Here is a 13869-nt window from a genome sequence, read left to right as displayed (position 1 = left end):
GTTGGGACCTATTGTTTTAATAAAATAAACAGTTTTTATACAGAATTGCCAATTTACTATGAATATATTTAATTGTTACTTACTGCAGGACCAGCTTGTCCAGGTTCACCAGGAGGGCCTTGGTATCCAGGAGAACCCTAGATAGTACAATAAAAGTAAATTTTATTAAAGTATCATAATCTTCATGTGATTTACTTAAATCTCAAGAAAAAAATCAAGATTTGTGAATGGATTCAGTAAATTTGATTGCTGTTTATAAAGATTGAAAACACAGTTTTTTTTTTTTCAGTTCAGAATGAATTTAATATGTTGCATCCCATTCACTGCATTCTATTGAAGCTGAATTCATTTAAATGCAAATACATATTCCACACAAATTAAATGTGGTATTTAATGTTAGGACTTTTTAAAAAAAGGCAGAATGACAACACATGTGTGTGTTTGCATAGGGGAGACAGAGAGAGAGAAGAAGAAGAAGAGAGAGGGAGAGAGAGAGAGAGAAATCTTCCATCACATTTCAACTTCTGTCTGGCCCACAACAGATAGGGCAAGGTCAGGCCAAGGTTAAGAGGCAGGAGTTCATCCTGGTCTCTCACATGGGTGACCTCAGTAGCTGGGAGCTGGACTGGAAGCTTAAAGGGCCTTTAACAGCAAATAGCTGTTGGTAGAAAAGAATCAAATATGGAATTCCAATATCTTTGGAAAAATTAAGCTTCTCAGTTATGGCCCAATCATTTAACTGAAGCTATCCATACTTGGATGTTGAAATTTCAGCAAGGTCTACATTTACTTGATTTTGATATGGTAAAGTAGAAGGCATTGATGGCTATACTCACAGGGGAGCCAGGATGACCAACAGAACCAGGAGGACCGGGAGGGCCTGGAGGACCCTGGAAGGCAAATGTCAATGATAAATACAAAATAAACTACTGAAAATATATATCATATAGCAAAGTGATAATTCTGTTTAGATATAATCTGATGTCTTTAGAAATATGAAAAAGTGTCTCATTTGTTAACTATTATATGGGTTTGTTTAGTTTTATATGTTCTACGATGACACTCTATAAGATAAATATCACCATCAATGAAATTATCGTAAACCAATAAAAATTGCTGATGCAAGTTATAAGGTGTTTACTTAAATTCCTAAAAAAGAAATAAAAAAGCTGTAAATATTCAGCATTAAATGATATGAAAATTTTTGTACCAATGCTTTGCAGTGTTTCTCCTGTCCTTTTTTCTACCAATTTCATAGTTACAGATCTAATATTTGTGTTGTCCTTCCATCTTAAACTGATTTTTGTGTATGGTGATGAGTAGGACTCCATCATGCTTTTGCTTATGTGTAACCAGCATCATCTATTGAAAAGACTTTCCTTTCAGCAATGGCTTTTATTAGCATCTCTGTAAGACATCTAAATGCTGTATGTGTGCATTAACATCTGAGTTCTCCAGTATTTTCCACTGATCAATATGTCAGTTTTTATTCCAGCCTCATGCTGTTTTATTTATTCTAGCTTTGCAACCTGTGGATAATACTGCCATATAGAAGAATAATTCCTTGTCTGACAGTCACATTTAATGTGGAAAAATATTGATCGGTGTACTCATGTTCTTATGCTCCAAATCTCTAAAATAATGATGAAAATCAACTCTAAGCCTCATACCTTTACCAACAAAGATGTCACAGAGTTGCATTGCCATGGAGATTTAAATGCACACAAGGGAATTATTCCACATAGAACAATTTTAACAATATCAAACTGATTTGTCATTATTCAGAGATATAAATTAAGGTAGAAAATCTTCAATATTGTAGCAAACTATTTCTAAGTAGTGATAAAAATTCTGAAACAGCAGTTGATAATTAAATTTTCTCTTGTAAATGCTGTTTTGAAACATCAATAAATGCTAACTTTTTAGTTGTTTCAAAGTAAAATCTGTATATTTGGTTAAAAATAGGATATCAGCTGTTGGTTACATTAGTTAATATAATTTCCTGTGGCATTGAAAGATTTAAAAAAAAAAGAATCACAGCCTACAAAATGCAATAGAATTGTAGAGTTCTGGAAATTTTTATGTGGGAATTGAAAACTTGAGGCAAGGATGAGTTGTGATAGTGGACATTTGTTACTTAAACTGTCCACTGCAAGGTGGAATATAATGAATGAAATGACAGTAAAAGATAATTCTGAATAACTTGGATAAGAACTATGAAAAGTGAAAATGAAAAGAAACAAACCGCATTAAAATTAGCAATTAAATGAGTGTGACCTAAACAGAACACAGGTGGGCTTTGATACAGATGGCCATGTGAGGGGAGGCAGGACAGACACTGATGATGAGTAAAAACTCCATTAGGACAGGATAAGAATGAAAATGCCACCATTTTCTTTTTCAACATCAATGTAGAATAAGCTGTTTTGTACAATTCCATACAAATTTTGTGTTGTTAGAAGAAAAGCTATTAAAAACCTAACAAATGAGAAGCACGGATTATGTTAAAAAACACTCAAGACATTTGTACGTACAGCTGGTCCAGGGAAACCACCACTCACGCCTCCTATACCAGACTTGACATCGTAAGAGTCATACTGGGGAGAAAAGTTCTGTAGCAAAGATCAGAAAGATACGATCATTTTAAATTAAAAAACACAGTTGTTTTCAAGATTATTTTGATATGTATGCAACACACAGTTCACTGGCAATAAGTTTCTGCTTGCCAGAGATTATGCTATGCTAATTTTCTTGCATAACCTGTGTTTCTATATAGCTTTGTGATTAGATATTTTTCAGATGGCTTTGATACTAAACATTTTATAGAAATGCTAGTGAATATCAGAAATAGTTCGATCACATGCTGTTACTCTGTTTTGTCTAAGCAGTATCTGTGTCATAACAAAGATATGAAAATAGACCATTTAAAGCTGAAGGAACATTGAGATTATAAAATTTAACTTTCTCTTTTTGAGCAGAAAAATTGAAAATTTAAATGATTTTTCCAACAGTTAGTGATGTCGGAAGAAATTCATACCCTCTGGGTTGTGCTTAATCTGTCTAGTAGATGTACTTAGAAAATATGCATCACCAAATAAAACAAACTAAGGTATGTATACTTATTGAGTTTCTTTGGAATTTACTTAATATTTACATCTAGGTATAGAAATGTGTCCTGTTTAATTATCGGGGTAAATTTAAGTTATATCTTTCTCTTATTGTTGAAATATCTTCTGAAAAATCACCTTTTAAACCTAACGCAGATCTGTGTATATGCTTTGCAAATTTGCCTGTTGTAATTAGCAGAATTTTTGTCTCCTTTATTTATTTGTTCATTTGTTTCATATGAAGAGTTAGTGTATTGCTGTGCTCAGGAGCAGCAATAGGTGCTTCTCAGGCTTAAGCACAATTACATAGTCACAGATATTTCTGTTGATACAAATTCAACAAAGCATGTTTATGGTTAATTAACTGCTTTAGTGTGAACCTTGCAAAGCTTGAGTTTGAAGGGAAATGAAGTCCTGCTGATGCAATTAAAATAGTTTTCATAAATAATTTGTATTTAGATTCACTTTCCATGGTCTATTGGAACTCCTTCTTGCATATTATATACTAGCTGAGAAGTTAAGAAATTTTGCATGGCTATATTAGCTTTAAGATACAGTGTTAGCATTAAGAGGAAACATGAATACTTATGAAGTGTTTAGAACAATGTCTACACACACTTGACTTAGGCAAGGATTTATCAACTATGTGAAATCACAGAATGAAGGTTCGTTGTACTGTGATTTATTACCTGAGAACCAGTAGGACAAGATTCACAGATTCCAGGTGGGCCAGGAGCGCCAGGGGAGCCTGGTTGTCCTGGAATACCAGGGTCACCATTTCTCCCTGGAATACCAGGAGGACCCTAAGAAAATCCAAAATAAAAGTGAGTGAAACAGTGAAAAATCCTATTGTCTCAATAATCATCACGTTATTGCTGCTCTGTTATATAGTGTTAAGAAACAATAGAAGTGATACATTCTCTTGGAAACAAATTCTTTTCCAAACAATGTGAGCAATTTACGTGTGATATATTCCTTTATGTATTGGCTTATATTTTATTTTTCAACTGTTTACGGAGAATAAGATACGAAATGAATTTTGGGAAGCCTGTATCTTTACTTCTACAATTGTTAACGTAGTCATTTGGGTTCATTATTCAATGGTGGGTTGCTAAAGAAAAAATATAGATGGTGAGAGTTAAGATCTAGGAAGGGTGTGAACAGTAAAAGTGAAGCAAAATATTCCTGGAATGGACATTAGCATTAACTGGAATTCACTGAAGAATGTTTACTTACTGGGTCTCCCTTGGGACCTTGAGGTCCTTGGCCATCAACAGGACGAGGGGTCTAATGGATGAAAAAGTGAGAGAAAGAATAACTTTAGAAAAAATATAGAATCCCCCAATTTACATAGTTGCTTCTTAACCCAGATTATATACAACCTCAAAGCTATAATCCTAATCTTTTGCTCATTTTTTCAACATACTAACAGGTAGATGCAACTTTCAAAAAGAAGCTATTTATGTGCTTAAATATGAAGTTAGAGGATGTACAGATTTTCTTTAAACTCACAGTTGCTTCAGGCGCCGGGCAAACTGCACAGCATTCTCCAAATGGTATTTCTGGGTTGGGGCAGTCTAGATTTTCTTCATCACATATTACATCATCACAAAGAACAAATCCTCCATCACAGATGCAAATTTGGCATGGTTCAGGCTTCCAGACATCTCTATCTGCATAGGACTGACCAAGGTGTGTGCATCCTCCAGTGGGTGCTGGAAAGTAAGGTTAACAGAGTGGTGACACTTTATCCTTAATAAAGTGTGAATTTATCTATGCAAACATGACAATTTACAATAGCCAAAGCAGAGAGTGTTTGGAACAGATGATCTCTATATTAAATTAGAAAATCACATTTCTCCTACAAAATTACCAAGTATTAAGACAAGTAGATACAGAAACATGATGTTGTGGTTTGTGTCCTAGCTCCTCTCCCAACTCCAGCTTTCTGCTAATGTGTACTTTAGGTGGTACAGACAATGGGTTAAGCAATTAGATACCTGACATATAAAATCTAGATTAAGTTCTTGCTTCCTGGCATAGGCCTGGTCCAGCCATAGTTGTTGCAAATATTTGAGAAGTAAATCAGCAGATGTGAGACTCGCCTGTCCATTGGTTTGATTCTCTCCCTCATCTCAGCTTCTCAAACAATAAAATAAATTAATTACAAAGTCTGTGTATTTGGGCAAAATGGCAAAGCATTGTTATTGTTCTTAAGATTAACAGATATTTTAATTGCATTTATATGAACATTTTAGCAAAAATTGATATCATAAAACATTGACGCACTTGTTGATTAACTATGTAATTGGGAGTAAGACTTACTATTTAGTTCCTAGACTTTCTTTTAAGACTTAATAGGAGCATTAAATTGAAAAGCTGATTTTGTCAGTAACTGAATATTTTCTCTATTTTCTCAACCGTATTGAAAAACTCAGCTCATACTATAGCATTAAACTTTTCCAGATTTTCCTGGAAAAACTTTAACAAAGATTATTTCACATTAAGAATGCTACCATAGCATGAGAGAGAGAGAGACGGGTGAGAAGAGGAAGTGGAGGGCGGGGGAGAGGGAGGGAGATTGTTTAAAACAAGCACTGGAAATGTATAAGTCAAACTCATAGGAAATATATGAATAATGACAGTGTATTTGTTGTTAAAGTGATTAAAAATGCCTCAACCAAAATTTTGGGTTTGATTTCTATTATGGTCAAGGTACTGAAATTTCAGTGCCTATTAGCAATGATTCAGCTAATGGGTTGCCAACATAAAACTTGATTTTAGTTTTTAAATAGTAAGTGTGTATTGTGGTTTACTACAACATTATTTCTTGAGAATTACTGTGATAGTTTGCCAGTTTGTAAATAAATCACAATTTTAATGGTATTTTAAAAATTCACAGAAAGTGTGATTGTAGTAATTGTTCTTCCAGCTCTGTGTCTCTCTCTGTGCGATATCTTTGCATATTTAATATGTTACATGAGTTACAAAGAGTAGCTTCTGAATGTAAATGACAAAACAATACAAATGAGGATAACTCAAAGTTCATTTATGTCTCTCACATTTAAAATATCCTTCACTATCTGTGTAAGATGCTTTGAAATGAACATGAAATTTTTCCCTACTATGTATCAAACTTTTGTGTTTATGTTTTATTGATGAAGTCTCGTACTACTAAAATTAATGTATTTTTCATTTACTCTGAAAGCTATTAAATGAGCAGATTGTCAAGCACCTAAAATTGTAAATCATTTTGTTGGAATTGGGCAAAATCCAATGTTCTAGTAATGGATATTGCTATCTATCTTTCTGTGCGCAAATTATACTAGAAGCCTTGTATAGTGTTCTTGTTAAAATGTAGAAGCTTCAAAATAAAGATTTGTGGAGTGTTTTTCTCTATGATCTGCATGTGATCATTAACATAATATAGACATGCTTTAGTTTACATTAGAGAGTTGTTCCAAGTAAAATAAGTGAAGATTGAATGCTTAACAAAACAAGAGTCAGTGCAATTTTCTTTGAAGGTGTTATGTTTCACGTTCACTTGAAAGACCTGGGCACTCCCGTTAAGTCCCTTGCTGTAAAAATTGGTGACTGAAGTTCAGGCTGTGCTTGGAGCTGGCTCCTCAGTCACCTTTGCCAAGGCAAGGAATTTCCCTGCTTCCTCTTAGGTATTATCATTCCATGACCAAATACGGGCAGAGGGTGAAATGTCTCACAAGGCTGTTTCACAGATCTCTGCATTGGAGTGATGAATTGTAGACAAGAAAACCACGCCAATGCTGAACAGAACATATTTTGCTTTCAGGAGAAATCAAGAGTTTTGGTTAGCTATCTGTGACTCTTACTGCTATGACTAAGATACATTGAAAATTAGCTTTAATGCCATTTTTGATGTAAAAATATATTGCCTAAAGCATTTAACGGAATTGTTAAGTCAGTTTGAGTGACAAGCAGCTTTTATTTTTTCCTTGCTTACAGAATCCTGAGGGAGGCAAAGGTGTTTTTCATTTGGAAATCTAAAATCACAGGTGTGTCATGCAAATTATTATGACATCACTTTCCATTACTTTAGTAAGCTGAATATTTTATAAGTGGGTGTATTTGGAATTACTATAGATTCCAACTAAAATATTTTTGGTTTGGCTCTTTTTAAAGACATGCCTTTTTATTGAATATGTTTCTGCTGCTTAGGTATTCATTAGAATTTTTCTTAACAAATGTTTTATAAGTTGATAAAAAGGATTCCAAAGGAAATATGTTGTAGACATTATATATGGGTAATTTCATTTTTAAAATGTTGTTTTACATGGACAAAGTAGATTCTGTCTATTCTGTCTCTACCGGAAGACAGAAAAAAAAATGAAACTTGTAAGAATCATTATTCCTGGATATTTTTCTTGTTTATTAATGTATGCTTTTACATCTCTAAATAGAAATTTCCTTGGGACTGATTAACATTTTATTTAGTTAAAATTTAAAAGAATAATTGGGACAGTCACCTTTTTTGTACTTAACAACTAGCAATTACATCAATAATATAATTCATTGTAAGAACACTGAAGAGAAATATATTCTAATACAGATAACATAAAATTATATATCTTGACTACAGAAATTCTACATCTTACCTCCATTGTCATTAAAACCTTGGATTTATTCCTTAGAATAATTTTATTTACCCATGTTAAGCTAGGGCTAGGTAGAGTTCATAATATATATAAATCTTATTAACATAAGATAATGTTATGAATGATTTCTAATTTGTACTTAATGCTTCCAAAGGTCCTATCAGATGATTGTTGTAAAAATCATTTTACAGGGCTGGTGCAGTAGCCTAGTGGCTAAAGTCCTCGCCTTGCATCCATCAGGATTCCATATGGGCATCCGTTCATGTCCTGGCTGCTCCATTTTCTTTCCCGCTTCCTGCTTGTGGCCTCAGAAAGCAGTCAAGAACAGTACAAACCCTTGGAACCCTGCACCCACGTGGTAGTTCCTGAGGAAGCTCCTGGCTTCGGATCAGCTCAGCTCTGGCCTTTGCAGCCACTTGGGGAGTGAACCAATGGACAGATATTTGTCTTTGTCTCTCCTTCTCTCTGTAAATCTGCCTTGCTAATTAAAATAAATTAATCTTACACACACACACACACACACACACTCTTCATTTTACATATGAGGAATCTGAACTAAATACCAAATGCTTTTCCCAAGGTTACATGTTCAGAGTTAGAGCTAAGATTTGAAACTTGAAATGCTTTCTTGAATTTTGACATGCCAAATCTAGCTGTTGTATTATTTTCTGCTGTTTCCAGGACTAGGTCAGATTAAAGAGGCCAACTTCAAAGTTCACTCCCATCTGGTGTGTAACATTGTAAAGTTCAAACCAGAGCCTAAAAAGGGATCAGAATTCTACACAAAATATCCTTTCTATCTGGTCTTAGATCAGGAAGATACCATCTGGAGTTGACTTGTGCTGTTTATTTTTTCTTGACTTTATGGACTAGAGTTGTATGTTCAAGGCCATCCTGATGACATCCAGACCACCAGCAGGATCAATGGGTGATTTAGCAGCCCAACATACATTTTGCCATACACAGATAAGAAGGATTCCAGCAACAACGGTAACAAACAGATAAGGCTTCTGTATCCAGTGGAAACATGTGGTTAAGATAGCTCAGAAGGACTCTAATTTTCAGAAAATATGGGTTCTCCATGCACTTCCAGCTTCATTACAAGCTTTCCTTGACTGCAGTTTGAACATACTGCACATGCTGTGTAATTTCAACGTGTGTTTGTTTAAGGCCTGCTCACTTGAGAAATGCAGTCGCTGTCACCCTTCTCTCCAAATACTATAGAAAAGCTTCAAAGAAGTGTAACTTCATGGAAGTCAGATTTCTCAGTGCCAGTTTTCAAGGCATTACTTTTAGTTAAATATGGAGCTTTTGTTTTTTGATTCTCATAGCTTCTTGACATTTTGGTTTGTGCCTTCTTTAGACTTTCATTTGTTCATGGAGGTTACTTTTTAAATTGCAGTGCTTGACCCCAGTCATGGAAAAAACAGAGCTTTTATTTGTTCATCTGAAAGGAATGCACTTGTGCTGTGTTTTCATTAGGCACAGACAGAAATTCTAGTGGTTAATGTAACTCTCCAAACTGTAGCTGACAAATGATTTGTGTAAGAAAAGCTATCTCACTTTTTCCATTGTCATCTGGACATGAAACAGGGAAAGTTTCCTCTTGGAAAAGTCTGGATTTTTTTTTAAATGCAGTATGACCTCTTCTTTTTCTTTTGAGTGTGGAAGATGATGGAACAGAGCCCCTTTTCCAGGGAAAGCTGCTTTACAAGAAACAGTTCACTAAGACACTTCCAAAAAGTTATTGCAGACCCGGAAACTTGACAAATGTTCCTCATGTCCAGCAAAAGCAATAACATCTTTAGTTTTTCAAGCTTTACCTACCTCTTAGGCAATTCACTCTAATCATTTCAAGGTGGTGATTTCACTTGACATTACAAAATACAGGATTGAGCTGTAGTGTCTGCACCAAAGCCTCGTCATCCTCAGGGGGCACCAGTTTGGGTAGATGGCTCTCTGAGTGACAGTTCATGGTCTGGCAGTCAGCCTCACACCAGGGGCTTCCCTGAGGATTCCCCTTAAGTTTCAACTGCAATCCACGTGAAACTCATAGGACAACAACAACTCAGGACTCTGAATTAGAAAGCATTTTATGTCATTCTTTCCTTCTCTCTAGGAATGTTGAAGTGGTGTTATTTCCTAATACTGCTGCTGTTTCAATGGCAGAATTTAATTAGAATATTTACTAAGGCCTTTGGATTATCTGATGTTGAATACTCTGTAGATGGTAACACACAGACACACACACACACACACACACATTCAAGGCATCAGGAAGAGAGAACACAAAAATGTATCAGAAGTTCTTTATTTACTTGAAGGGTACTGTTGCCATACTGCTAATAATGTCTGGCTAAAGTACAAACTTTTGAGCTTCTTGTTTAAGGAATAGGTCTATGGATTCCAAGCCAGTAACAGGCAGAAAGCTGGTTATGCTTTTTCACCTAGAGAGATGCATCAGTTCACCTGTGAGTATTGTCTCGGATAAAATGCAATTTTTGCCCTCTCGTTTTGATGAGAAATGATTAAAACAGTAATAAAATTAAGAATTTACTGTATATTTTGTGATTTTTAGTTTTCTAGAACTTAACAGAATTTTGGTTCTAGTATTAACATTGCTCCTTCCTAGTTTATAATCCTAAATCAAACGTGTTAGATGACCGTCACCTCTCCTGCCTTTATGACACAGATTTTCATTAGTTCAAATGTGCTTAATTTCAGGGGTGGCTCAAAGCTGAGTATTTGAATATTGGAAAACAGACACACATAGCGTGTAACAACTGATTCTCTGTGTTCATCGCAATTTGAAGTTTTAAAGCAATACAAGGCTCACAGTTTGCTTTAGTGCAAGTATCTGTATAGCAAAAGTTCAGAAGCTCAATATTGTAATGAATGCTACATTTTGCAACATGTTGTACATTGATTTCCTTAGGAAACTAATGGTTGACATTTAAATTTCACAAAGATTTTGAAATCACCTTATAGCACACTGAATTTGTGTAACATTCTGTTGCTGCTGGTTTTGCACACAACTCAGCCACTAGGTGGTGCATTTTTTAGCTTGCTATCTGGCATGTTTTACAGGAAATGTAAAACAGACCAGGTTTCTCCATTTCTGGAATCGCACAGGGGAATTAAATAAAACTTTCATGAATTTGTAAAGGGACCAACATGCTTTGAGAATACATGTTTTATGCTTCAGAAAACTCCTGTTAGATGACCACAAGCTAGCTTCTGCTGCGCTTTTGCTGTTTCTGGGTTTATTAGGACATACAGGGTTACCAGTTATCCCCACCCAGGGGAATGACTGTTTTGGGTGTGTCATGTATCAGCCACCTCCTATAATTTCCCCAAAGCTAATCAAAAGAATTTTCTTCCAGAACCTATAGGAAACATAATACATGTAAACACTGATTCTTTTTTAAAAAAAATCACAAATTAAATAATAGCCAAACAAAATTCCTTTTATCTGTTTCAGAGCCTTTTACCAAACAAATGGATCAGTAAAATTTTGTAGTTACTTATTATTTTTGTAATTAAAAGGAACATGAAAATATGTGATGGCAAGATAATGCTATCAGACACTCTTTTCTCATTAAAGTTAAAATAAGAATTATCCATAGTACTTATATCCATAGTACTTATATCTCATTATGTTCATCACCACCAGACAATCATAAATGTCTTGCCAACCTTGGGATCTAAAAGCCAATAGCTTTTAACCTATTCAATAAATTTTAACCTAGACAATAAATCCTCTCCATCCCCCCGCCACACACACACCTAGGAAAACAGAATTTGAGAGCTTAAAAGAAGTTTTTTATTTGTGGTGGTGGAACATGGGTATTATTTGGCTCATCTCAGAATTGAGCTGAGCAGAGTAAGAAAGGCAAGGGGAGAGGGATAAGAAAGTAAGGAGGATTGTGGGTTCAAAGGAGAGAAAGCGTGAGGAAGCAAGGGTGAGAAAAAAAGCATGGAAGCTAAGAATAACATGTGAGAGAGGGAGGGGTGGCAGAGGAGGAGTCAAGAGAGATGGAATTGCCTGGGGTGGGGGGAGGGAGAGAAGGGAGGAGAGTGAAAGGACTCAGCAAGGGTGGCTAGAACAGGAGGGTGAGGGAAGAGAAGGGAGGTATCAGGGGGAGAGGAAGCTAGGGGACAAGGACTATGGCTGTTTCTCTTCTTGTGTGATCAAGGATTAAGCATAAATTTTTAAAAAGTCACTGGGCATTCAACTCTCCCAACCCCACTGTCACAGATGACCATTGCAGACACCAGTGATAGTAAATATTATTATTAAAACCAACAAAAGCAATAAGTCTCATTCTCATAATACAACATATTTGCAAAAGTACAGAAATTCATTACCTAATGACTTTTGGCTAGTTTCACATTCACCACTTAATTATTTCTATCAAAATTTATACTTCAGTTTGTCTGGTGTTTAGAGCTTTGAAAAACACATGGATTTAAAAATATCTCATCTCAACAAAGACACCAATAGTTTTTGGGTAATTAAGCAATGAAACCCCTTCCACATACTTATCAGAAAATAAATTTTTTTTCTTTAAGTCAAACAATACTCACATCTTTACCATGTTTACAGAAAAGTAAAAACATGCCAGTTTAATAACAGCCTGTTTAGTAATTCAAATATAGTTGAAATGTGGAACATGTAGAAAACATCAGACTCAAACTGTTAGGAAAATCTGGGTTAATCAACTATGTGAGTGCTCAGAACAGGAAAGCAGGGGCGACTGGAACATTTTTAGCAGGTCGAACTCATTAAAAGGAAGTTAGTAGATACTGTTTTATTTCTCTCTCACATAAAAGGCAAAAAGATTTGACTAGTGCAAAGAATCTTATGTTATGCTGTTCTTCATGCATACTATTTAAAAATACGTATCTTTTTGGGAAAACAAAGCCTAATATGTTATCCTTTCAAAGTCTGCAACATACAAAGGAGAACATAAAATTATTACAAGAGACCAATAATTTCCAGACAGCCAGGGAAAGCATTCCAAGATGTTAACGGTCCAGGAGGGGAGACTTAGAAAGCCTTTTAAAAAAGTTTCCAGTGCCTTGAACATGAAAATAAGTTAGTACAAGAAGATCTTTTTTTTTTTTCTGAAACAACCAGAGAACTTTTAAAAACACATTATTCTTTTCAAACACACGTAAAAAGCACAATTACAGTTGTCAGTTGAACATTTCACAAGCGGGGGCTTTAGAGAAATCTATCTTTTCAGACGCTGATTCCCACCCCCTCTTTTTATCTCTGTAAGAAGTAAAGACAAAAACCCACATAACATTTTCTGAAATCAGTCCCTACTTACCTTGTTGTGCCAAAATAGCAGTAGGATGAAGCAGAGCAAGAAGGAACCAAGGCACCTTTTGCACAAAGCTCATCATGTCTAAATATCAGACATGAGACTCTTTGTGCAAAAAGGAGAAAAGAAAAGCAGTTTAGAGTAGCACCATCAGTTGTTCCCTGCCCTTCAGCACCGGGCCTGTCATAAAACCCAGCCACTGAGATTCCTTTGCTTTGGCCTTAAATAGGAAAAAGTTTGGCTTCCCTCACTTTCCAGCCCCTTTCTGAAATATGAGAGCAGCACCCATCCCCTTAGCAGTAAAAGAAATGATTAATATTTCTTTTCCCTTATAGAAGACACAAACCACAGAGTAAGAAAACCAGCACATCTGGAGCTTGTGTGCATGTGCTGTGTGTGAGTTTGTTATTTACTTTTAGTCTTACATACATGTTTGCATAAATTCAGAACACATATAAAAATATTCTGCCAGGGTTTTACTGTATAAGAACTAAATGTATGCATATTTTTCTGCCTGCATCATCCGGAGAACTTCACAATTTAGAGAAATCATTTGATCCATTCTTTAATAGGATTAATTTTTGCAAACTTTATGTTCCTAGAATATTTTTATACTAAATTTTCCAGAAGTTACCCTAACTTAATTTAAATATAAAACCGTAAGAGATTAGAGAAAAGAAAACCCCCTGACCCTTATTTGCCCACCCTGAGTCCTGGAAGTTAATTTTCAGGCAAATGTTAAAGGCTAAGTAAATTCTGTCTGAATGAAGTCCTAAAACTTTGATACTTCTCTATAGCACT

At 35.2% G+C, this 13869-nt stretch overlaps 1 protein-coding gene across 1 annotated transcript in view; it reads right to left on the bottom strand.

Moving 5' to 3' along the window:
* The window catches only part of COL3A1 (collagen type III alpha 1 chain), a 35437-nt gene extending 22151 nt beyond the window's left edge, over positions 1-13286 (bottom strand). The window contains exons 1-7 of the mRNA XM_040971838.1: positions 13075-13286; positions 4626-4822; positions 4344-4394; positions 3797-3910; positions 2535-2612; positions 837-890; positions 84-137 (exon numbers count right to left, since the gene is read on the bottom strand). Of these exons, the coding sequence (XP_040827772.1) occupies positions 84-137; positions 837-890; positions 2535-2612; positions 3797-3910; positions 4344-4394; positions 4626-4822; positions 13075-13150 (624 nt within the window). The 5' untranslated portion in view covers positions 13151-13286. The remainder of the gene's footprint in view (positions 1-83; positions 138-836; positions 891-2534; positions 2613-3796; positions 3911-4343; positions 4395-4625; positions 4823-13074) is intronic.
* Between the last annotated feature and the right edge of the window lie 583 nt (positions 13287-13869).

The sequence above is a fragment of the Ochotona curzoniae genome, unplaced genomic scaffold, assembly GCF_017591425.1.
Source record: "Ochotona curzoniae isolate NIBS_2020 unplaced genomic scaffold, NIBS_Ocur_1.0 contig_2210, whole genome shotgun sequence".
NCBI classification, from domain to species: Eukaryota; Metazoa; Chordata; class Mammalia; order Lagomorpha; family Ochotonidae; genus Ochotona; species Ochotona curzoniae.
The sequence above is the reverse complement of the archived record's forward strand: the minus strand, read 5'-3'. Positions and strand labels throughout refer to the sequence as shown.